The sequence below is a fragment of the Falco punctatus genome, assembly GCF_963210335.1.
Source record: "Falco punctatus genome assembly, chromosome: 14".
Classification (NCBI taxonomy): domain Eukaryota; kingdom Metazoa; phylum Chordata; class Aves; order Falconiformes; family Falconidae; genus Falco; species Falco punctatus.
The window spans coordinates 7,137,886-7,164,072 of NC_137594.1; the positions used below are offsets into that span (position 1 = coordinate 7,137,886).

General features: G+C 43.9%; 2 protein-coding genes across 6 annotated transcripts in view; one reads left to right on the top strand and one right to left on the bottom strand.

The window, feature by feature from the left end:
• Positions 1-21,599, top strand: part of MAF (MAF bZIP transcription factor) — a 191,704-nt gene extending 170,105 nt beyond the window's left edge. For 2 of the 3 annotated variants that reach the window (XR_013931871.1, XM_080410758.1), the window contains exon 3: positions 21,417-21,599. The gene's annotated coding sequence lies outside the window, so the exon portion shown is untranslated. Of the gene's footprint in view, positions 1-21,414 lie in introns of all 3 variants that reach the window. The other variant, XM_080410757.1, reaches the window with a different exon arrangement.
• The window catches only part of WWOX (WW domain containing oxidoreductase), a 550,369-nt gene continuing 526,936 nt past the window's right edge, over positions 2,755-26,187 (bottom strand). For 2 of the 3 annotated variants that reach the window (XM_080410742.1, XM_080410741.1), the window contains one exon: positions 2,755-22,731. In XM_080410742.1, the coding sequence (XP_080266868.1) occupies positions 22,543-22,731 (189 nt within the window). In that variant the 3' untranslated portion in view covers positions 2,755-22,542. The remainder of the gene's footprint in view (positions 22,732-26,187) is intronic. The other variant, XR_013931868.1, reaches the window with a different exon arrangement.

Here is a 26,187-nt window from a genome sequence, read left to right on the forward strand (position 1 = left end):
AAAAGAAGAGCCTGTTCTGAAAAAGTTCCTCGATGTGTGTTTCCCTAAAGGGCTGTGTGGCACATGGTTTCAGGGGCGTTATTCCAGTTGACTTCCTAACATGTACTAGAATTATTTTAACCTTTCACAGATCATACCTATAGAAACTCATGTCTTCTCCCCACACTTCCACTGGTGCTGCTCATTTGCTTATTTAAAAAAAAAAAAAAAAAAAAGTCAATAGAGAATGCTACCAGGGTGAAAGTGGTGTTTTACATCCATTTTCCCCAAAGAGAAATGATTACATAGAGGACAGAGAAGGGCTAGACAGAGTTCTCTCTTTAAACCATCAACCTTTACATGTCAGCCAGTTCCTGACTCATGGCCTATAAGCTGGTGGTCTCAACCAGCTGCTTGCGGCTTGCCATTTGCGGTGAGGTTACAGGTATTTTGCAAGTGTGGGCAAACTGCAGATTATTGGTCTGTCATCGTGGAGGACACTCTCACCGATAGGCAGAAGGTAGGATGAAGGTCAGATGCTTAGAAATACCCAAAGATACTGCAGTGGCAACACTGGGAAGAGGACTCGGTTCTCTAGGGAGCTCTGCTTTTGTGTGGCCCCTGCCTCTAAGCTCAGAGAAAAAACAAGGGCTGGCAGATCTGCTGCTGGAGCTATAGAGCTATTAGGAGAGAACTGAAAGCGAGCCAAAATGAAAACCCAAACTCATTTGTTTTATTGCTGGTGTGTATGTTGGGTTCCTGTAAAAAAAAAAAGAAAAAAAAAAAAGTAAGTAATTTTAACCTGTGCATAAAAATTAATTGATGGAATTCATGCAGGATATTAAATGCAATATTTGGGATGCTTTTCATCTTGGAGGAAGAGCCTTTCCCTCCAGCACTGCTTCTTGTCACTCCTCCCTTCGCACCCCTCCAGCAGCCATACTGGGTGAACCATTAGCCCAATCCGGTCTTGCAGTTCCCATGGTCTTAGATTTGCCTGTAACAAAAGTGCACGTTTATCAGTTTGATAATGTTAGTGGCAGCCTGGACAAAAATACAAATAAGCCACACGGAGCAAGACATTGCGTATTCAATGTAAACCAGTGTGCAGAAGCAACAAAGATCAAAGACGTGCTGCTGACTGACAATAGTCTGCCTTAAAATAAAAAGTAGGTCTGTCTGTGGGCATGAGGAACATACTTATTACCTCTCCTCCATCCTGCAGAGCTTTGTCGGTGAGCGAGTACTGGTCTCGCTCAGGCAATTTACATGAGCGGAAGTGTGACAAAGAGGGACAGTCCCTACCTTGAAGTAACAGGCCACAGAAGGGAAGTTTAGCAAAAATAGGAGCCATTAATAGTCATTCCATCCCACTCTGTGAAGTTCAGTGAGGTTTAATTAAAGCACTGATATGTTTTCAACTGACCTTATTTTCATACCTGATAATCAGTAAACTCATTATCATTTTTTAAGCTTGGTTTTGAATCTAGCTAACTAGCACTCTGTGGGTCAGCATCTAAGTTAAATTAAGACAAGGAGGAAAACTCCAAGATCTGCATATTTTAGATGCTCCCTGCAAACGTGAGTGGTCGTCAAGTAATGCCACAGCAGAAGGCTGAGCTGGCACCAATGGGTGGTGTTTTGAGGTGCTGGGTGAGCCCCAGCCGTGCAGTGGGGACAGGACCTAGCTTTGGCAATCAGGGCATCAAAAATGGCTCAAAAATCAGCTTTCTACAGCTGAACCCTTTGAACCCTGACTGGTACCAAGCAGGTCTGGAGAACATCAGGGCACGGATTTCATAGCTCCTCGTTGTACCTGCATTTAGCATGTGGGGGATGACTGAAAGGACAAGCACCAGGTTTGTAGCACTTGGCTTTTGCAGGAGGGAAATGTGACCTTCTCTGTGTTCCATGTGGTGCTCAACTGCTCCTGGGACAGGCTCCAGCCCAGGCTGGATGGATCTTTCCCTCGTACTCAGCATCCTTCCATCAGTTGACCCTGAGCTTCCTTGAAGTTACAGCTTGCAAAGCACCCAGGGGTCAGAGGAGGTCTAGGGGAGATCGTACTTCAATAAACACTCATGTGGCTCTTACCACAGGAGACACAGCAGCGGGCTGGGGAGTGCAAAACCACTGCGGTTAGTTGGGATTTCCACAAAAAACTGGCAGGAGGGGAGGGGAACAAGCGGTACCAGACAAGAGTCAGAGGGGAGTATTGAAGGGTGGTCCCTTCTCTTAAAGGAGGGCAAAAAGCACCAGCCACATTGGCCAGCGAGTGAGGAACGACTGTCTGGGCCACATGTGATGCTCCTGCTGTGGTCATGTATGTCCTCACCGTTCCCACGCTGAGCAAGCTGCTTCCAGCTCCAGCAGTCAGGAATCACCAACGGTTTAAATGCTGGGGAGGAAACAAATAATTATAATACTTAGCACCTGGCTTGCACTTTGCACATTGACAGCACTGCACAGCCATCAGCTAATGAACTGAACGAGGTGTTCAATTACACAATGATTGTTAACGCTCGGTTAAAACCTACAAAACTGAGCACCAAATGGTAGAGCTGCAATTTCAGCTGGCGGCTTGTAGGCACTTCCTTTGTAATCACGGATGGTGCTTAGCAATACTTAAAACAAACTATTTCTCCTCTTCCTCCTGCTTTTCTTGATGTTTATGTGTAACGGCCTGTTCTTAAATGAGCCTCTCCCTTTCTGGGAGCTTGTAAATCTCATGTTGTAAGACTCTGGGTACAGTATATGTGAGTTATGCTAGGCACGCTGTTGATTTTCTTAGGAGAAGGCTCTGTTGCAAGGCTTTGCCAAACACGTGATCCAAAAAAACAACAAGAAAAAAAGACAAAAAGACTGTTCTGTAAAATAACTAAAATATTCAGCAAACCCTTTATATCTACCATAATTGAAAACTGACCAAGTCTTGAGTTTATTTATATTTTAGAACTTGACAAAACCTTCAGTGCTTTCTTTACACGTGCAAACACATGGTTATAACAGCCACATGATCAGCTGCAAAACTAATGGCTGAAGCATGTGATAAATTGCATTTATTATTCACCTTTAGCTGCTTCACCCATATGTTGGCCATCTCTTTCACCCTGCACGCAGTGATCCATAGCTATGGGGCTACCTTTCCCGTCCTCCTCCTCCCCGTGAGAGCTGCTTTGTGCCTTTCAACAGCCAGCTGTAAATCTGCTTCTTCCTTTTCATCCTGACAAAATGACAGAAGCCCTCCACCCCCAAAGACAGAAAATTCCCATTCTTGAAGAGTCCTGCTCCACCAGTTCCCTGCTCCCAGCACCAAGCTTTTATTTCTTTACATGCAACGGGCAGGCAGGGCCATTGCTGTCATGATGGCTTTGGGGAGCACATGGGGCTCAGGGATTTCCTCAGCAGGAGGAGTGTGGCAGCTCTCACGGCTGCCCAAATCCTGCCCACATTGTCCCTAGCTGGAGGGGCAGGCCCTGTATATGATTCACCGCGAGTGTGCCATGACAAATCACGCTAATGTGCTTTCTCCATATACTGCTGTTTAAAGAAACTCACACTTCTGTCTCTGCAAGTGTCGTTTTATCCTCAGTTTTAGGACCCTAGATGATAAAACCGTACAGAAGTGTAGCTTGCAGTTATTTCCTTCTCCTAATCCAGTTTGCACTGAACTGACAACATTCTCCCTTCTCTTTTGCTCTTGTTGCAGAGCACCCAGAGTACAAGGTCACTGGGGGGGAGGCATACTATTGTCTGTGTATGGGGAGAGCCTTTTTTGATGCCTTAAGAAGCAAAATAAGGTGGCTGGTGTTATGAAGGTTAACAGGGGGCTTCGCATCTGGGTGAACAGGAGCTCACAAGAAGGGGCTTGATGCTTCCAGGCGTTGCAGCAGCAGCGTTTTGCTGCTGCTGGCAGTGTGGGGACTGTTACCTGTCTCGTATTAAATGACCTTTATTCAGATCAGCCGTTGCATTGCACCATGCACGTGTCTGGTCTTTCCTTCTGGACACGGTGTGGAATTTGTTAGATGTGTTGCTTCAGCAGTTATCCTTAAGGGATTGAACAGATTTTACAGTCACAGGATGGAAAAATAGTAGGAGCTGCCAGGTTAGAGAAAGAAAAGAATTATTTCTAAACTTGAACTACCAAATTTGATGGCAGATTTAACAAAGTGCAAGTACCCTCTGCCTTGCACAGAGGTTTTAGGAATGTTTATGTATGCCTAATTTTGCAGACTGTGAAGACACAGAGTGCTGCAGTCTGACTGAGATATCTGCATGCATCACAGAGCACTGCAAGACTTCAGAATATTGCTGCTGTAGTGAAGTATTTATGGCATTTGGAGAAAGAGACTGGGACAAAAATCTCTAGGGCTCTAATCCTGACTTGCTAGTGAATCACAGTGTGACTTTGGGCAAAGCATTTACCTTGCCTTTCTATGGAAGTTCAGCAGTGTGACTACAAAACGGGTACTGCAGGACTTACCTGCTGCCCAGGTGAGCTGGCAGGGATGATGAATTCACCCCTAGGCTTTGTGGCTGCCTGGTGGTCCCTGGTCCCCTTCCTGCTGCCCTTGGAGCAAAGCCCCAGAGCCCCAGCTCCACAGTCAATACCCCCCAGGGTGCTGCAGCCCTCCCTCCCAGGGTCCCTGCCAGCCCCAGCCATCCATGGGGTGTCACTTGCTCCCAAAGGTTGGGTTTCCTTCCTACACCAACGGTGCAACTTCTCACACTTGCCTTGCACCAGGCTCCCCGTACCAAGGCAAACCTGACCAAGGCTCCCGCTCACTTACTGACCATAGAAACCTGCAAGGTGATGGTGTTTTGTCGTACTGCTAGGCATACTTGCCGCGAATTATAAATATAACTCTGGAAAATCATTCATTAATTAGTTGAAATTGTTGAAATTGCATTAATATAATAATGGAAGTAATTTTTTTTTTCCCTTTTGGCTGAGGGAATAAACAAGAATACTTACAAGGGTCTTTTACAGAACAAAGCGATAGAAGCAGCAGAGGAGGCAGTGCTTTTAATGAAATGTGTGTATTTACTTGTAAAAATGTGCTATGGATGCATATGCCGAGTAATAAACAAAGGGCTGAAAAACTGCTGATCAGCAAGTCTATGACTAGCTACTAATTAGGTGTATCTCATTTAGGAAAACCCACTTGGCTGCCTGAGTTTTGTTTGGGGGGGACAGGACAGGACAGAAGGAGAAGGAGGTGGCTGTGCTGGAGGAGCAGCAACAGCGATGAGACAAAGCAAGCTGGAAGCAAATCTCCTTCACCCTCTGTCCCAGACGTGAAGACCAAAGCCATTAGCATGGATAGACTAATAGACTGTTTTCTAACCTTTCTCTTATCCATCCCGGACTTTTCTCACTGTCTGCTAGTGCAGCACAGGGAGAACCCCCCTCAGCGAGGGGGAGCCCAGCTGGGCTCCTCAGAGCAAACACTGCAGGGCCAAGGTCCGGCCCCTTCCATGGGTCAAGGCACCAACTCGTGTCTTACATCTGATGGGAGCGGTTGTAAGGAAAGCAGCCGTACTCTTGGAAGTTGTGAAGAGCAAATGTGCAGTGTGGGTTTCAGCAACAGGGTAAAGCATACCTTTGGGGAAAAAAAAAAAAAGGAAAAAAAAAAAAAGGAAAAAAAAAAAAGTGGTCTTCATAAATGAGACTTTCTTGGCTATGATCATTAAAATAGATGGAAGCAAAGGGATTGTTAATAAAGTAACCCAAGCAAATCAGATAACATCGCCTGTCTCCCATCCTTTTCAATCTGAAGTTCATTTTGGCTCATGTATCTGAGTCTGAGTGAGTTTTCTTGATTGATGGGCGATAGCTCACATCCAAGTATTTTATATTTTTTTCCCTTCTTTTTATACTCAAAGAGTTTTAGAAGGCATGGTTTTGGAAATACTCATTGTCTGAGCCCAAATGTATACAGGTAGTTCCTAAATTGATTTTTGTAGACAGATGCTATTTCCATTTCATTTCACTTGAGAAGAAGTTATCTGTTCAGTTATCTTGCTGGCTGTGACAAACAATAGTAAAATACCATATTAAAAAAAAAAAAAAGAAAAAGAAAAAAAGAGTTGATGACAATTTTATACCTAGATAAATAGATAAAAATAAAGGCATCCACTTTCTCTTAGACACCAAATTCAGTGTGAGGCATCAAAGTCTCTGGCCGTGCTGCACACTGCAGCAGTAACCTAGGGAAGCACCTTCCCATGGGATTAGCACATGGATAACCCCAGCCAGCGCGGACCCTCGCACGCCCATCCATGGCTGTGCATGTGTTGAAGTGCTCTGTGTGAGGTCAGTTTTGCAGCCCTGCACATGCTCCTGTGGAATCTGGAAGCCCTGGAGGCCTGTCAGGGGTGAGATGAGGTTCCCACACGCTGGCTCCCTGCTGGGCTCCGTCATCTCACCAGGCTGTGTGGCACAGCCCAGCCTCAGCTCCGGGGACGCGGCACCCAGCCCGCCGGCACGCTGCCACAGCTGGGAGAGTGAGCTGGCCCTGGGCAGCCCCTCCAAGACAGCCCTGATAAAGACCTAAGTGTGAATAAATTAAATAAATAAGCTCTCATTAAGTGCTACGTGGTCTGTATGGCCGAGCAGGGACAGCGAGTGCTGGGAGCTAATATACACGACCCCGTCGCTGCGACGAGCAGTGCAGCCCAGCTGCTGGGGAGGGAGGGAGGGGGCGGCTGGCAGCGACCCCCCTCCGAGGGATAGGGGCTGGGTGGGGGTCAGAAATGACCCACACTTGGGCATCTGCCAGCCCCACTGCAAATGGCGAGCGGTTCGGAGAGGGTGGCAGGGAGGCGTTCCTGCAGGTGGCTCCTGGGCTGAAAGCCTGCCGAAAGGATTACGCTAATGCGGCTGGGATCGCGTGACGTTATTAATGGTGCCGTCGGGTTTCTAGAGCCTTGCGCCGGAGTCCTTTTATTTATTATTTAATTCTAAGGAAACAAAATACATAAATCCTATCGCTTACATGCTAGACTGGTAGGTGCAAAGGAAAAAGCAAAGATGGGTGGATAATGTCACATTTTAGCCTAATAACTGTACAGTTTCATGTTATATTTACGCTGTTTGATGTTTAGCTGCATCAGTATCAGAATATTAAAAGCATTTTTAAAAAAATCAATAATTAAACCTAGATTTCATTACTATTCAGAGCATACAAATTCACAGACCAGTTGTATTAAACACAATACAAATATCATACTGTATGTAATCGTACTCACACTAATTGCACATTCTGGCATATTATGGGGTAATGATGCTAAGAGTTACCAAACAGTTCAGAGATCAAAGGCCACACAGTCAAAGATTTTAAAATAAAGCTCCTGATTTGTGAATTTATGATAATGCGCTGAATTTGACCTCTTCCCCTCATATAAATAACTATATATAATTATATAATAATTAGCCTGTAATATCTCAGCAATTACAGAGTTATGCCATGGGTATCTGAGCCCTGATGAGGATGGTGATACCTGGCATCTCCCCCCACCTCCCGCTGTGCACCTCTAACTTTCCGTCAGTTGCACACATGAAAATATCCTGAGCTTTCTGTGTCTGTTTTGCCGTGGATTTCACCAAGGTTAGACTTTTATCTCTGGTTGCTGGTTCTGTTTAATTGGTAGTTTGCAGATAATAGAAATTCAGAGGAATATCATTCATTCATCTTCAAAGTACTGGAAGTCAAGAGAGCCTGGTGGGGCACCTAGGAAGCCTTGCAGAAGACGGAAATGGGAAGGCAGCATTTTTATCACCTTCTTCATTCAGAAAAGAGAGAGAGAGCAAGAAAGAGCGAGGCAGCCTGACCAGGAGCCAAAAGGAGATGATTATGTGGTTATCCAGAGGGATTCTTTCTATTACTTGAAAAATCAGAGCACAGATTTAGAGAGACAGGTTGATGTGCTCAGGAAGATCAATGAATATGGGAGGTTCATTGATGGCATATGCTTGGGTTTAGACGTAAGTGGCAGCTCCAGAGGTAGTGGCAGCACAAGGGAAGGAAAAAGCTGACCGTCAGTGGTGTGCCTGGGGTCTGCACTGGCAAACAGAGCACCCTTCCCAGCAAGAAGAGGTGGCACCAGGGCCTTGAAGCAGCAAAGTTGCATGAGATTTCAGGCATAGATGTCAAGGAGTGAAATTCCAAGAAAGGCGCAGGAAGCAAGCATGCCTGAGAGAAGTTCTGGTGGAACTTGAGATGTGCTGGTGGTGGGAAATGGTGAGGAAGGGTCCCGGCGGTGCCCTCAGAGGCATCTGCAAAATGCAGACAAAAAACTCACCCAACAAAACACTCACAGCTTCCCAAGGGGCAAGAGGTTTTTCAAGTGTAAATGTTTGCTCATGTGGCTCTTTTGTTAGAGCACCTTGCAAACCTTGTCATGCACAGTTTTAAGATGCTTTTCTGTTCTCTGCAACTCCTTCGTTTATCCCAGTCTGCAATCACTTCAACACACTCATCCAGCTTATTGTCAGCCAGCAAAAACACTTGGTCCCATTCTTAGGCAAAAAAAGCTGTCCATCTGTTATGCATTGATAGAGTGAGCTGCTGAAGATACAAGGACTAGAAATATTTTTGTTGGCATGGAAGAGGAGGCTTGGAGAGAAAATGAGTTAGGGACAATACAGATAGCCAGCAACTCTGGAGCACTGACCTCCAGATGCATCCAGGGTCATCAGGGATAGTATATCAAATATGTTAACAGATATTGGGAGCCAAGAACTAATTTTAAGGAGGACTGGAAGATATTCTTGCTAGTTCTGTAAACATTTTCATAGAATCATAGAGTCATTTAGGTTGGAAAAGACCTTGGAGATCATCAAGTCCAACCATTACCCCAGGACTGCCAAGTCCATCACTAAAACGTGTTGCTAAGCACCGCAACTATGTGATTTTTAAATATCTCTAGGGATGGCAATTCCACCACGTCCCTGGGTAGCCTGTTCCAATGCTGGACTGCCCTTTCAGTTAAATTTTTTTTCCTAATATCTGATCTAAACCTCCCCTGGTGTAACTTGAGGCTGTTTCCTCTTGTCTGTCGCTAGTTATCTGGGAAAGAGACCTGCCACCACCTGCCTACAGCCTCCTGTCAGGTAGTTGCAGAGAATGATAAAGTCCCCTTGAGTCTGCTCTTTTGCAGACTACACAACTCCAGCTCCCTCAGCCGCCGCTCCTTCCTTGCCTATCCCTTCTGAAGAGTTTGTAGCCATCCATTGCAGCACTCCGGTCATGTGAGTTATCCCACCATGTCTCCATGATGGCAACTGTCACAGTCTTCTTGCTGCACGATGGCTTCCAGCTCCTCCTGGTTGTTGCCCATGCTTTGGGCATTGGCATAGGTGCACTTCAGGTGTGCTACTGATCTTGCCTCCAACCCTGGCATGCCACCCCCCGGCTCATCTCTAACGAGCTTGGATTTATTCCTTTCCCCCTTTGAATCTAGTTTATAAAGCCCTTTCAATAAGCCTTGCTAACTCCTGACCTAGGACCCTCCCTTTGAGACAGGTGAACCCCATCTGTTGCCAGCAGTCCTGGTTCTTGTGCAAATTGACCCATGACCAAAACCCCCAAAATTTAGCTGGTGACACCAGGCCTGGAGCTAGGCATTGATCTGTGTGACCTTCCAGTGACATGCCCCATCGTTCCCTGCAAGTGGCAGGACAGAAGGAAACATGACTTGTGCTCCTGATCCCTCAACCAGTTGCCCCAAGGCCCTGAGGTCTGTCTTGATTGCCTTCAGACTCCTTTGTTGTTTGAACTTCATCACTGTCCACTTGGCAGACCAGTCATGGGCAGTAATCAGAGGATTGCACCAGAGAAGGGACTTTTCTAGTAACATCCCTTACCAGGGCCCCCGGGAGGCAGCACCTTCCCTGTGGGTTGGGTCCAGTCAGCCCATTGGGCTCTCTGGCCCTTTCAGAGTGGAGTTGCCGACGACAGCCACCTCTCTTCTTCCTAGCAGAGCTGGTCGTGATGTGTGCGGTTGACCAACTCTTCCTTGGCAACTGCTCCAACCTGGGTGGGCTTTCATCCACATCATCATCTTCCTGGCCCTCAGGTTTCAGAGCCGCACACCTACTGTACAGGGGTACCTGGGATGGTGGAGTAGGTCGGGGGGTGATTCGCCTGCTGCCCCGAGCAGGGACCTGTTTCCATTCCTTATGGAATGGACCCCTCCATCTACCTGGTGATGAGTAGGTAGGGGAGCCTCAGCTTGTTGTGATGTGCCCATCCCGTGCATTGTAAAGCAACCGAGGCAGTTTCTAACATTACAGAGCCTTTTGCTTGTTTATCTACTGTCTTTTGCAGAGGCATTCAGATTTCCAAAGTTAAGAAAGCTGAAGTCATTGATCCTTAACTTAGGGCAGTCAACAAAACCCAAAAGCTTATTTTCCTAATGGTTACTGGTGTATAGGAGTTTCTGTCTATACTTATAAGCCATGACAATGTGCAATGTTATAAGATGCACAACTTAAGGCAGTTTGCAAATAAATTTTGTGATGGCCACCAGAAAGTTGGCTGTGGTTGCAGATTTAACCATGAATGGGTTATTTTGGGAGTTTTCTAGATCTATTTTTATGCATTTTACTATCAAGTCCACATATACAAATGGATGCTTCAAAGCAAACCAGAGCAGATTCAGTGCTGAGCATCTGACAGGATTTTTTTCTCATCCCCAGTTCTGAGTAACACCTTTTTTGCCTAGTTATGATTCCATTAATTTTCAGTTTCTTGGCTTAAATATGGAGGACTCTTTGGAAAATTGCAAAAAAAAAAAAATTTTAGGATTTGCTGACTGAGATACACATCTAAATTGTCCAACTGAAAAGCATATGCGGTAAAAGAACATGAAATTCTATTCTGAATCTAATGTACAAAATATCTAATCAGGCAAGCAGGAATCCAAGAACAGTATTAGTGTGAAAAAAATAATGGAGACAAAGCATGAAGAACTGAATTTATTTATTTTGATTCTTTCCTCATCTGTAGAAAAAATGCTGGAGTGGCTTCAGACAGAGGGTGTGATGATGGTGGGGCAGAGGAGAAATAGTCAGGTCCAGAGTTACAGTCTAAGCGATTCAGCCATACTCAGATTCCAGGGGCTTCAAAATGCTGGGGGGGGCAGGGGGGGGCAGACCCAAAAACATCTTAAAGCAATCATATTTTAAAATGTCTATGTATATATGAATGTGTGTGTGTGAGAGATGTATATATAAGCACATATTTGTACGTGTATATACATATAATCGTAGGGATGTGTCTGTGAAAGTAGATCTGTGCAAGAGATGCCATTAACCTCGCCTTCAAGAGTAATGCCATCCATGTGAACAACTGCAACTGAGAAAGTATTTGAGTATTGTAAATTGCCAAAGGGTTCAAAACCTAGGAGAATGATATAAAAATTAAGAAATTAAGACTAATCAGGCTATTCATACGGAACTATTGTATTTCATTCAACGTGCAGTAAACATATGGATTAATCAGCCAATAAGACCACTGAGGCAAAGACTGTGGCTTGTGCTCCAGAAAAAAACGATTTCTTTTAATTATTATTATTTTTTTAATTTCTACTTGTTCATGGATGTAAAACAAATATTTAGATGACTGACTGACCAGCTTGCTGGTAAAAGTTTAAAGTGTAGTTCAGTTGATCATCGTGGATGGGATGACTCAGTTCTTTCATTTGTTTTGAAGACAAATTGTGGTAGTTATTATCTGTGTTAGTTAAAGTCTGCCCGCTTCAAGTGTTCCGTATGCAATTTACACAGTGAAATAATAAGCTTATGTAAAGACTTATTTCAAATCCTGAGCCCTGCTCAGCTTTCCCTATAGCATGCCACTCAGTCCATTGGGGCATGGGTTGTGGGGTAAGCGTGGTTGGTGCCTTCAACAGCCTCTGCAAGGCTTGAGTGTGAATGCCTACTCATGCAATGGCATTTTTAGCTCAGGTTTTGGGGACTTAAGTTGCTTCAGTACTTCAACAAACAGATCACCATGCTGGTTTCAGCTTTCGTGTGCGTGTGTCAAACCAGTATAAAGCAGATGCTCATGAGAGCAAGGCAGAAGTTTGTATAGGTGTTGGTAGCTCCCAAGAACGTTTTGGAAGCAGGTCAGAGAAGTGGTGGTGCAAACCCCAGCTTTACCCTTACCCCTTGCCCTGCTAACCCGTGAGAAGGAGTAGGGAAACGCTGCTTTAGGACTGCAGGTAGGATTGCTGCTATACCTCAGCTGCCCTTGGCCACAGCCTGATGTGCCTGGGCTCTTGGTGAAGAGGGGTTTGCCCTGGGAACCACCTGCCGTGGTCTGTAGAGTGGGATGACTTACTCAGCCAAAGTGGTCTTTGAGATTATCCTGCTGGGGAATGGGCAGATGGGGTTTAGTGCAGCTCGTGCAAGTGAAGGTGGTCAGATCCAGGATAACCGTGAATGGGGCAAGATGGTATAGAGGTGCTGGAAAAGGAATAAAAGAGGCTGTTCTCTGGTTCATCTATGGTGGTGTGGTTATGCGCTCACAAGTAAAAATGTTGGTGAGGAGACAGCGAACTGACATTTGTAGGCATTGATGGGCAATGGAGTCGCTACAGAAGAGGCCCTATTTGTTTGCCAGCACAACCCCCAAGCCCAGAGGTGATGGCAGAACACGCAGGTCTCTCAGCATTGCCCATATTTACATAAAGAAATTTCACTTCAGTTAAAGCTTCCTTGGGAATACATGGGAGGGGAGTAGCTCTTCAGCGGAGGATGCTGTCTCAGCCTTATATAAATACCTGTAGAATTGCTCAAATAGTTCATTAGTAGCTTATGAGTTTGTGTGCTTGCATTCCTCGCTAGCTCTAATTGCAAGGATGTTGATTCGTACTGCATCCAACCGGAGCCGGCTAACAGATTCTCTGCTCTGTTGCCCCATTAAATGAGGTGTTACTGTATTTGACTCAAGCTGAAAAGGATCCCTTCCCAATTAATAAAGAGACCGGCTAGGGCTGACCTAGCTGGGGACAGATTTCCTTCCAAATCTCAGAGAAGTCCTGAATATGAGATGTTAATTGTGGCAGGAATTAAGGATTAAACAGTCATGGCTTCAGGTTACCATTGGGAACTGAAATCAGGATTACAAAGGAAACTGGGCCATGCCCTCACAATGCTATTACCCCAGTTCTTGAATCTAAAAAACCTTAGAAACTCATCCTTGGTGACCAATAAAAACTAGTCTAAATTGTGCTTACTGAGGCCTGAGGAAAAAAGTCATAATCGTGCAGCCATAGTTTGGACACCTTTCAAAGCAGTAGGTAACATCAAGGACAAGAGAGCATAATTCGGCCCTGATTTATGCCCTCTGCAACTTTCCTCAGCACCAAAGCTCCAGCACTGGCCGTACATCAGGCCACAACCCCATCGCAACTGCTGGGAGGGACAGAGCCGCCGCCGGAGGGGGGCTGCTCGCACCCCCGGTCGTGCCAAGGGAGCAAGTGTGTCACAAAAGCACCGTCTGTGGGCAGTCAGATGAAGTCCCTGCCTGAGTTCAGCCTCAGACCGGGGGTCACCGTTAACCTCAGCGGCTGCGTCCCCGAGGCTGGATTATGCTCCCAGGGCGGGGTGAAAGCCCCCCCCCCCCCCCCCCCCCAGCACCCACTGCTGGGCTCAGTGCTGGGGGCATCCCCTCCAACCAGCTTCTCGGCGGGGGGGATGCTCAGGCAGGCTTAATATTTATGGAGGTGTGAAAGCCCATACCTGGGCCTAGAATACAAAGCCATAGAGAAGAAAAATAAATTCTGTGGCTAAAATTTATGACATGGTAGCACATACTTAATAACCAATTAAAGCCAAGATTTATTGGGAGCTAAATTACATTTGTATTATAAATAGAACTAGAATATACTGTTACAGAACAAAAGCAAAACATCTTAGCGTTTAATATTGTAAAAGACAAAGTAATCTAATGGACCCTAAATGTTAATGGGTGTAAAGATTTACACTTTAATTGCATTTTTAAGTCATCTTATTTTACAGTGCTCTTTTTCCTATGTACATAGAAATCAACAATGTGCTGCAACATTATACTTAGTAGCAGCAAGACCCAAGTTAAGGAAACCTGGTATTATAAGCAAGATCAGTTTATTACTGATAAATCCTCACAAACATTTTAATTGAAACGAGCAGTGGACTTTCACTGACCTTGGCTGTACGTATGTGAGACCTTCATAGCAAATTAGGCTGGTGAAAAGTGTGTGTGTGTGAAGCCAAGAAGGGAGGGAGTGGTAACAAGACAATTTCTATTTGTAATGCCAAAAAATAAACTATATTAGATTTAGGGATTTGCTTTATGGCAGGGGAAAAAAAACAACAACCAAACATCCAAACAACCTAGGAAATGATGAATCATGAAATAATATCTGACTAGATTATCAAATAATAATAATATGATATTTGTTAAAGCATTGTCAGCTATAATCCACCTCTGAGACGATATCTGACGTTGACATTTTAGGACCTGCTTTCATAGCATATAGAAATGTTACAAACTTCCCAGAAACTGATTCCTGTGCTCATAAAATTTCGCAACCACTTCAAGATTCATAAGCTGAGTTACAATTATAGATGAATCTAACTCATATTACATTTGAAAAAATAAATGTGCACTAAAAGTAATTAAAGCATGTTGGTTCATGAATAATACACCATTTTACTACTATTTGCAGAGTATAATGAGACAAGCTCCTAAATTGACAATGAATGCTCTATTATGTGATTGCCAACTGTTTTATAAGATATTGAACAGATTAATTTATTCTATCATCATGTGCATTATCAAGCTATTGCTTTTTAATAAATTAATTTCTCCTATGTCTCCAGAGCCTTACTTTGAAATCTGGCTGAAGGCATAAATGAAATTAATTTTGTGGTCTGAGTTTAACTACCAGTGCCGGGTGACTTACAAATACGGTGCCACAGAAGGGGGTTCCTGCCGGGCGTGCGGCGGCGCGCTGGCCATGGCCGAGGGGCTCGAGGGATGCCTTGTGATGGCCAGCTGACAGAAACAGTGGCCCCTGCAGAGCAGGGCTCTCTGACAGCTCTTGTTTATCAGGAGGTCTCCTTGCCAGTCATCCCCCTTCCCCTGCCCTTAACCCCCACCCACCAACGCGCCGTAAATTGACCCTTTAATGGTTTAGCAGCCTAAACCTGGTGACACCATTCATTGACTGTAAAGCAGCACTTAATCCCTGGTTGGGTGATAGTGTCATTAGGAAAGTAATGTGATTGTGGGGAAGAATCTCCCATCCCTGCCGTGCGCTGTGTTGGAGGAAGGATTATCTGTGAGCCCTCGGTTAGGGCTGAAACAACACGTAACGTCCGTACAGCCCTGATGCCGCAGAGCTATTTTGCTCGATGGTAAACAACTTCTAATTGCGGCTGTTGACAGGACTCACTGTGTATAACTAACCTTGATGCAATGTTATTATTTCTGAAGGGAGCCTTTCTCCACATTTTTAACAATAAGTCTGACAGGTGTCATATTAAAAACAGGGCTTAATTCTAATGCAACTATTCCCACCCGCCTTTCCCTTTTCATTTTTGTGCCTCTGTAATGCATGAATTTCTCCTGCTCATAAAGATTAAAGGAACAGCTTTGCTGGAAGGAAAATACTTCTGGTTTGTTTGTAGTCCAGGACATTTGAGATGGTCTTGGTACCAGCTCCCTTTCTCCTCTCTTCTCCAGCCACACTGGCTCAATGCTGGGAGGAAGAGAGAGGGGGAGAAATAAAGCCTTCCCTGGGATGAGAGGTAATTCAGCATCCATTGAAGCAAAATTTCAGGCTTCTTTTGAACTGTGACCCGTGGCCGCCGGCCGGGCGCTCCATGGGCTGCGCAGCCTGTGATGCATTGCTGACTGCTGTCCACCAGAGACCGAGCCCAGGCCAGCAGTTCACTTACAAGTTTACACTGGATTTAAGTCAAAATGCTAAAACGCTGGTGTTCAATCACTGCTAACTGTGTGCTCGGCAGACAGCTCCCAGCAGACTCCGTGCTTGTAAAATCCAATACGCCACATAAAGTAAGGGTTTATGGAGGTACAAGGGGTTTAGAAGACATGGTTTTTTCCCCTTCCCTCCTGCTCGGTTTCTTGTGACGCTGCTTTTCAGGCGCCGGGACGGCTTCAGCTGCGTCCTGCAGATAGACCGGGAGGCAGCACAACGCGCGGCGGGCGGCACACAGAAAGGCGCTACCCATTTCCATAACGCTTCCGTCGTCTCTCCTGCCCTTCCTCTCAGGCTGCCTGCAAAAGGCAAAGTCCATTTTAAGGCCATTAGTTACGTGTCGATGTGAGGATCAGAGTCAGGACTGGTGTGGCTCCCATGCACTCTCTTTCCCTCTCCTCCCTTTGCAAAAAGCTTACATGCTTCACGCCCGCAAGCATCATGCACATTTCTCAATCCCCGCTAAGAACATTACAGAGCTTCTCAAACCACTGCTGTTAAAGGCTAACGCCAGCTCAAGGCAAAGGGTGCCTGCTTTGCCAGGAGGGATCATGTAAATCCAATGTACAAAGCCCCTAATTTAGGCTGTGCTCACATATCCGCGGGCGCTGCACCAGACCTGCGTAAGGTTTCCATATGAACAACGTGCACGGTGCAGACTTCAGTCCCAAAGCATTGGCTAATGTTTAGTTTTCATAACAGTTCTTTTGAAAGAGTGAAGATAACCAGCCAAGATAGTCTCACCAGGCATTTGGCGATCTGTTCTGTACCCCTTTAAGGTAGATGATTTTCTGAGACTCAAAAAAAAATATATATTATTTCTTCCTCTCTCTTTTTTTTTTTTTTTTTTTTTTTTTTGCATAAGCAACTGCTCAGCAAATTGATAAAAGCCCTTTTTAATTAGATAGTGAAGTTGTATGGGTAATGTTCCATATAAAAGGTCTATAAAACACAGCAGAATTAATAAAATGACTGCTTCTCATTTAATTCAGGTCCTCCAAAGGGATCCGTATGTCTTGCTTTGGTCTGTTTGTAGTACTTCTCTCCACCACCCAGCCACGAACTGATTAAAATCACATTCCTCACTTAAAACTGGAGCCCAGTTGGTAAGAGATACTGGATAGTAATTAAGGTCTGTGCGCAGACACATGAACCCCCATAAAAAACATACCAAAAGGAATCATTGCACATCACTTGGATTATATGCAAACACAGCTCATGTTGACAGCTACCTTTGGATGACTCCATCAGTACACACTTTATCTCCAGCTGTCCAAGTAATTTTCCCAGGATTTCGCCCCTCTTTTTCACTCCTCTCCACACAGATGGATTAGAGCAACAAACGGTTTACATGCTGCACATCATTAGCTATCCTCCCTCACTACCCAGCAGATAACAACTGGGCTCTATCATCAGGACATTCATAACACCTTGACACTTTTACAACTATGCTGTTCTCTGCCAGAGCAATCTTCTCTTTTAAAGCATGAAGCTAATTCACGAAACACCCATTGGAAAGTACTCTGCAAACGCAACAGGGGTGGGGGAGAGAAGAAAGCACAGCCCAGAAAAGGCATCTAGTAAACAAGATAGCACTGTAAGAAAACCCAACAAACCAAACTAAAACAAAAACCCAAGAGAAAAGCAGCACATTCTTTCTCTCCAAGGTACTGCTATATTTTCCCATTGCCTCCGTCCCACGATGAAGGACATCAGCAAACAGCCATGCATCTGTTTGCCATATTTCAATGCTTCCCTCACCGTGTCATCCAGGCACCTCCAGCGCCTCGTGCCAGCAGGCTGCAAGGGTGCCCTTTTGGGTGCCGTGCTCCTGGCGATGGGGATGGGTTTCACCAAGGAACCTCTTTGCAAAGGGACCGGTTGAAGGCAGCAGTCAGGAGTTTACCAACGGCTATTCCGGTTTTCCTAAACTGCCTCCAGTCTCAGGGCATCTTGACTCTACAAGGTTTGTTAATAAAACAGCGTGTTCTCTGTGTAGGCTGGGATCCTGCTTCTGAGACCATGTATGCTCAGACATGGGCTTCCATTTAGAATAAAATACAAGCCCACATCAGCCACTGTAGATGGAAAAAACCACATTTTAGCAGCATTTTCCAAGCTTCTCAGCACACACCCCTGCCTCCCCAACCATACATTTTAATGTATAGTACACGCTTGTTTAAAAAAGAAATACATAAGGAGAAAGAGTAATTACCGTAGCTTAAATTCAGCCTGATAAGAAGGGCTTGCACAGGCTGAGCAGCTGTTCCACTGCCATTCAGATTATGAAAATATAATCCTAGAGAACCTTGTCAAGATAAATACAGAGCATGAAATGTATAGGCAATTTTTCCCCAGCCACATATAATGATCAATTCCAAACCCACAAGTGATACCAAAGGACAAAATAAGATCTGTCTAGACTTTCTCTCTTACAAGATATTGATCATTCCAATGGTAAACTGGTTGGTATAAGTGTGTTTGGCTTGAAAGGTCATGAGCTTAACACCTGACAAGGAGTTATTCAACCTTGATATAAGTCAAATTATTGCAGTGTTGCTGGAAAGACTTTGTCTAATAAAAATCCCTACATGGTCTGAGAATATCTGAAATTTGTCTTCCAGATGTCAAAATAAAAAGCTGGGGGCGGGTGGGAGTGGGGAAGTCAAGACCTGGCATGGGTTTCTGCTGGTTCACCTCTATCTGATTTTGTCAGTTACTTTCTGGACAGACCACGGGCACTATCTGCTGCATGGACAGCAGCGGAAGCTGCCACTGACTGAAATGGCACCTAGATTCCCCTAAGAGCTTCTGGTGGCTCTCCATTCCCAGCAACGGACTTTGCTTGCTCATCTACGTGAACTTGAGGTCCGGGGCACCTATACAGGGGCAAAACCCGACCATTAAAATGGGAAATGTTGACTTGGGAAGGAAAGCAAAGTGTCAAGCAATGCCTTTCAGCATGTGGGTGGAAATGCTCTGCGGCATCGCTCTCCAGCACCTCCCCTTCAGAAAGCCCTGTGGGGCTCGAGCGGTGCATCAGCGACACAGTCCTTACCCAGCCCGCTCCTTTTTTATGGGGATAACTAGCAACTGCTTATTAGGACTATTAGGAGCTTGATGTAAATTTGCTGGATCTTTTCCAAGAACTATAAATACCCAATCTATTTTGCTTTATTCAGTTCTTTTTGTTTTGCTGATATGATACTAGTTAAGGTTAATGGGGTTTGCTTTAATATTAGACACAGGATCACTTAACTACCTTTAATGAACACTGGAGTCAATGCATTGTGGAGTAATTCACACAGACATTGCCTCAGGTAAATCAACCGGAAAAATGTAAGCCAGTCAAATAAATAAATCTGACCAGCTGTAAATGTGCCAAATCTTACACCAAAATATATTTGAAAGCCAATGACTTAGGCACATCTAGGATATTAAAATGGAGGGTTTGGAGTCTGTTTCTTTTCAATTTCTTTTCCTTTTTAATGTGCCCTGCACATCCCTCCTGTGCTGAAACCAAGCTGAGAGTGCAAGAAAAATTATTTTCACAAGTGTTTCTAATAGAAGCAAATGCTCTGCAGATTTGTGCTATTTTTTTCATTTGGAATGAAACTGGGAAAAAAAAAAAGAAAAGCTTTTTTATGCTGGCTATCTATCTCAACACAGGAGACTGAGAGACAAAAAGGAGGACAAAAAGAGGGAGAGGAAAAATTGAGAGAAAGAAAGAGAAGGAGAGAAAAAGAGAAAGGGAGACTGAAGGAAAGAGAATGAGACAAAGAGAAAGGGAAAAGAAAGAAAGAAAACCAGAAAGAAGATAGCAAGTCATTTTATGTGAGTTGGAGAAAATCGTGACACTGAAATTCTAGACAGGGTAATACACTAGTGACAATAAATATTTATTAACCAGAAACAGGAACCAGAGGAACCCGACCAACTCAGTGAGACTGGGGAGGGGGAGGTAGCTTATGTCACACTAACACAAAACTATGCTAACATTAAAAATGCTCTTACCTCATAACACTGAAATAGTGAGCCATGTACGGCGGAAAAACACCTCCCAGATATTCTTTGAAGGAATGCAGGCAATCTCTTTAAGTACTGAATTCTCATAAAAGCATGCAATATTTCAGCAATAAGGAATGACAGGGTGTTCATTATCGGTTATTAATGTTTGCCTAAATGGAGCATAGGGCCCAGGCCTTCGGGGGAGTGCAGAGCTCCCAGCATTGCTTAATTACTGCCTCTTGTTAACCCAGCAATGCCAAGCGCTGATGCAAAGCTCCGCTGCCATAGATTGGCTATATTATTATATGAGAGTAATTCTGTTTGGCTGTGAAAAGGAAAAATAATGCATTTGTAAAGGCTGTTGCACAGGTGACAGAAGTTAATCAGTTTTTCTCCCCAGATAAACTCCAGACAATACAAAGAATTTGACTGTAACCATTGCCTCGACTTGCAGACAGTTTGACCCATACCACTACTTTTCAGACATTGCACTATACCTGCATCTTGTCTCTGCAGCACAGGCCGGTCAAAACTCCTAGGAGACAAGAGCTTCCCCCTGCAAAAAAAAAAGATTGAAAAGAGGCGTTATTCTTTCTGGAACAGCATCTTTATCTCTTTATTCCTCCAAATGTTTCAGTGCAGGAGCAAGCTCATTAGGATGTGCTGGCCCTGGGGAAGGGGCTTGCTGCAGATAGCAGAGGAAGACACGTGGGCAGGATTGCTTATTTACTGAAGGCTGTTGCTACACGGGTGGCACAGCAGGTACAAGGAAGGCCATAGTTTCTTTGCTGCTGCTTTAGGAAAGACTGTGGCATCAGGTAAGGCAGTGGCCAAGCAGAGAGTGGCTGAGGCTGTACTTAGGCAGACGCTTGAAGGATGCCAAGGGCTCTGGAAAAAAGAGAAAAGAAAAAGCCCTCATTTTCTCTGTATAAAGCCAGATCAGATGATTCACCCTAGTTTTGAGGGCAGTGGCTCCCAGGTTGCCCCCCGTTCACTCAGAAGAAATTTAATGTCACAGATCGAGACTTTACTTACAGATGTTTCAGCCCGTACATGCAGAGGACATTGAACATGACCTACCTGAGAAGAGCTTGCAGTAAACAACAGTTAGCTGTAAATTAAAAAAAAAAAAAAAAAAATCAAACCAAATTGTAATATATGACTGTAAGGTATAGCTGTTACACGGCGATATCATAATTCCTTACATTAGTGTGGTGAGGTTTTGATGGGAGGATGCTCTGGCTACTTCTTCCAGGTGAATGCATGCCTTGATTTCAACACCTATTCAACAACTAATCAGATGCATTATGGTTTCAGACAAGAAAAATCATGGAAGGCAGACTGTTAGCAATAAATCATAAATAAGGGGATAAAATAAGCTTTTATTAACAATTTGTCCTTCTATTTATTTGTTTATATTCTGTCTACAGAAAATGTGATGCTGGACTGGGGATGGCTTAGGACAACCTTCTGGCGTGAAGACAGCTACAAAGCACAAAATACAAAAAATGAACTCAGAAAGAAACAAGAAAAAAACAGCGTTTTCTTGGCATCAACAAGAAGCTCTTTATTTTTCCTCAAGTTTTCTTTTCTAAAAAAAAAAAAAAAAGGAACTAAGACAGTTGCAGAAACGAGACAAACTTTCTCTTCAGGTGACAATATTCAAGCAAGCATGTTGTTTTATTGAATTTAAATTGAAAGAAAAAAAAAGATTTGGAATGGGATACAGTGTCAGGAGAACTGAGAAACTGTGAACTTTCAAAGAAAAAAAAAAAACCTCCTTAAAACTGTGAATGGAGAAATGGATGGAAATACCATTTAAACCCCTGATTACGCTCTGTGTGTTCTTAAGGAGACAACATCATCTTTGCTAACTCGACAGTATTTAGGGAATGGTTTACAACATATCTTTTATTATAATCTTTTAAGAAAAAACCAGAAATATTTAATTAGCTGTGACTTTACCATTTCTGTTCAGATGTCTTCTTGCACCTTCTTTTTCTAGACAGAGCAGATGTATTTGCAGCCAGCAGTCAAGGGTAGGAAAGATTTCTTTCCTTAATAATCTTTTTATTTGCCACACCCAATAAAGTCCTTGTAGGGAAAAAGAATCAACACAACTACCATCTCCCAATCAATACCTAAAGCCTAACAGACAGTAATTATCAAAATAAAGAGGAAATCCCAGATCGGGCTGTGTACCTACCCATTAATTCAAACAACAGAAAATATCTGCAGCATTGCTTTTCTCAAATAAGACAAAAGATGCCTCCTTGGGTTACACTTTGAACAGGCTATAATCAAAAGAAAGAGAACCGAGACTAACTAAGCCCCAGGAAGCCGCATTGTCCCTTTAACCCACGGTATTCCCCATTTCCCATTAGTACTTAACATTTTTCACTATGTTGTGACTGCTATTATTTCATTTAACACTGGTTAATCTGTATCTGAGGTATATGGAAACCCTCTAGATGATAAGATTGGACAGGTTCCAGTGTTGGCAGTTTTTGAGCGTGCACACAACTCGTGTGTTTTGATCCTTCCAGGAGCTCCCTGTTATTTGGACTGCCTGCCAATTCGTTCTTGGATCAGCCTCTCGCTCAGCTCCCACAGGGCCGCGGCCGTCGCTTCGCCCTGCGCCTCCTGCGCCGGCAGGCAGCGGCAGCAGTTGTTGAAGTACATCCCTCCCAGGCCCTCCAGCTCCGCAGCCGTGGCGCAGTAGACAGTTGTGGCAGCTCCTTGTTGCTGGAAGTTAAAAAAAAAAAAAAAAAAAAAAAAGAGAGAGAGAGAGAGAAGGGAAAAAAAACCCTATATAAATATATACAGATTTTATATCATTGTAGTTTTGACCATAGTCCTTTGAAGCTGCATCTTGTGAAAGCATCCATGAAAAGCATCGCGGCTGACGGGGTAACCTCCTGGTGGCAAAGCTGGAACCCAGCTGAAGGTGCCACCTGCCTACCAAGCGCTTACTTGCAAAACGCCTTAGTGAGGGCTTTTTTTTTCTTTTCCTTTCCTCTTAGAGCAAAAGAAAAGAAAAAGACAATCCTGAACCACAGCCCTGGCCTCAGGTCTTTTGCCCCTTTTCAATCAAAACCCGGGTGGGCAGCAGGGAGAGCCTGGCACAGAGGGGCAGGGTGTTTGAACCCAGAACGGTTGAGCCAGCTCCAAAAGCAGCACCCCAAGGGTTCCTGGTGCCCCTTTCCAAGACAGACAGCACTCACCGTACAGCTCGGGCACCCGCGCTTCCGAATCCTGGCCAGTGATGCAGGCTCATCTATGTATTCTGTTTGTTTGGTTTTTTTAAACCTCTTGTATAAAATTAACCTGGGCACTCCAATGAAGACCTATCATGTAAAGTGCAATCGGGATTGTTGCCAAACCTGCCCATATATCTCTGATCAATGGTTTCACGGTGGCGGTTGTCACCACTGCCTTGTAAGAATGTTTATCTGCTGCAGGCAGAGAGGGGGTCTGATTTTGCAGGGATGCAAGGCTTTCCCCTGGGTTTTTTTTCTGCTCTGTGACAACCATTTCTCATGTCTTATATGCTTTAAGAAATGGAGCGGGTAGATTAGAGGCTTTTTGTGGATCAGGAGGTTTTTTATTTTTTCTTTCTTTTTTTTTTAAATACCAAGTGAACTTATGTTCAAACAGGGACGATGGGTTTCTCAGAATTTCTCTAACAGAAACCCAGGGACCGAAGCCACGGGTTTGGGACAAGCACCCCGGCACCAGCAATGGGCTAACCCTTGGCACAGATTAAAACCTCAGGGCCAGAATAGCTGTAAAGAGGGCAAGCAGCTAGTTTGCTTTGTAAACTATAATTAAAAGTAATAGGTGAGAATGCACAGCAAGACACAACACTAATTTTAAACTGATACAGTTTATCTGGCATCTTCTGATTATTTATGTACGTCTTAGTCCTTTCTGTGGTAACTAATTATGAGCTGATAGGAATCAGAATAAAGAGGCTGCCAAGTATGATCGAAAAAGTAAACGAAGAGAAATTAGATGTTGCCACATTAGGGTAATTTAACGGGGAAAGAGAACAGGCTTCAATCTTTCACGATTTTCCTCCAGTCTTTTTTTTTCTGGCCTTTCATTGCCACAAGCAAGAAAACTCAGGGTGCTGTTAGGGGGCCAACATGCAAAAGTCCTCTAGTTTGCATTCTCATCCTTCACAGGCAGAAAGAAGTTTAAAAAGCCCCAGTTTTCCTTAATTGAGGCATCTCAATTTTGTAACGGAAAAGAAAGGCATATTTGTTAGCAAGACTTGCATTTTTCTCAGAAGATGGGATTAAACTGATAATGATGACTCCACAGCTTAGAAATGATCTCCCATCACAAGGTAAACCAAAACTGTCTGCAGTAAGTATTTTGAAAGGCATATATTTATCACCAGACCAAAATATTTTTAAAGTTAGTATAATACATAGTAATCCTCTTATTAAACCAATATCTTTTTTTAAAAAAGGAGAAAGTACCTTAAAGGCAGTAGCAGAAAAGGAAGAGAGTTCTACTAAAAATAATATTAATAGAGAACAATAAAATTCCTATGCTCATTTGAACTATCCTATAAAGCTCCACAGCACAGGTGTGATCGCTGTATTCAGCTGTTTAGAATGATTCAAAGCCCCTGAAGAGTACTATTAGTTTTTTGCAAGCAATTCAACCGGACTTTTATTAGAAAGGTAAAATTAAACTAAATTGCTCAATGCAGAGTGAGAGCCCTTAAGCTATTGCTGAAAAGCATCCGTCCAGCCAAGCTAAACTCAGGCTAGCTCTAATAGAATTCAGCTAATTTATAAAATGGAAGTTTATCAGAGCAGTTTAAAACCCAAACCAAACAATAATTTGTCTTCTCAAATGAGTCAAATTTGACGACTTAAACAAAATTCTCAGCGGGCAGAAAAATGTCCCACAGTAGAACAGCAGTGCTTTATACCTCGAATGCTGACACAACCTGGATTCCAAAAGAAGAGAATAGTTTTCCCTGTGTGAGCGTAGGATATTTACTTTAAGCGATAAAAGATTATGTGGCTGGAAGCCCAAAGCACTTTATTTTGCGAAGCCTCCAGTGTTTCACTGAGAACTGGATGTAAGCAACGTGCCATTTGCTTTTTGGCTGTGTATACCTTTACTTCTTTCTAAACGTTTCAATCATGTTGGCTGTTTTGGAAGAAGAAAGTTCAATGGTTCTATCATTGGAAGAAAAGTACCCTTCTTATTACTTAAGAGAAATGCAGTCATATTTATTCCTTTGTTGACAGAGGGTAAAGCTTTAATATCTCAGAATAATGGACAAACATGAACCCATCAAGCCTAGGAGCTTCCTTCAGATGGCAAAACTACGAAACAGAAGCTAAATCCCAGATTCTCAAAGCCATTTAAGCATCTAATTTCCTTTGGTGAATGTGAGCTAGTTGCATTCAGACACTCAAGGATCCGCCTAAGTGACTTGCCGGGCACAGAGGGGAATGAGCAGCACAGAATCACAGGAATCAAATCACGCTTTGGGTTGGGAGGGATGTCAGGAGGTCTCTAGCGCAGCCTCCTGCCCAAAGCAGGATGCCCAGGAGCCTTGTACATGCCATGCTGACTGGGAAGGTCCTCAAGGGACAGATTCCTCCTTTGCTTCGACGACTCAGACACCACAAACCTCTGGGAAGAGCCAGAGCTGCAGATAACTGCAAAATGCCTGCGCTGCCAGCCATGCCTAGCCAGGCTGAGAAACTGCTTAGTTTCTCAGTAAATATTGTTTATCCCTCCTGAACACAGCCTTTTGAATGACATCTTTATATGTTGGGCCTTATGACAGTTTAGTAACAAGTTTTAATTTTTTGCTCATCAGCTTTCCTGTTCACATATCATCAGCATACGACAGCAGAGGATGTTAGGGAATCTAATTAGTAAACAATTCCATACTGCTGATACAAGATGAAACATTCTTAAACCGATAAAAAGAGCACTTTAATCACTGTTGAATGACTTTCAATGCCAAGCGGTTTGTGCCATGTCAGAACATAATTTGAAGAAGATTAGAGTACTATATAAAAGAATTAATGTTAACAACTTCGTTAAAAAATGTCTTAAACAATGAGCCTGTCAGTTGTCACAGACTCTCCCTGATCTATTGTGATTAACGCCCCCCCCTCCCAACAATTTCAACCGATAAACAATGCTAAAAGCACTGGGCAA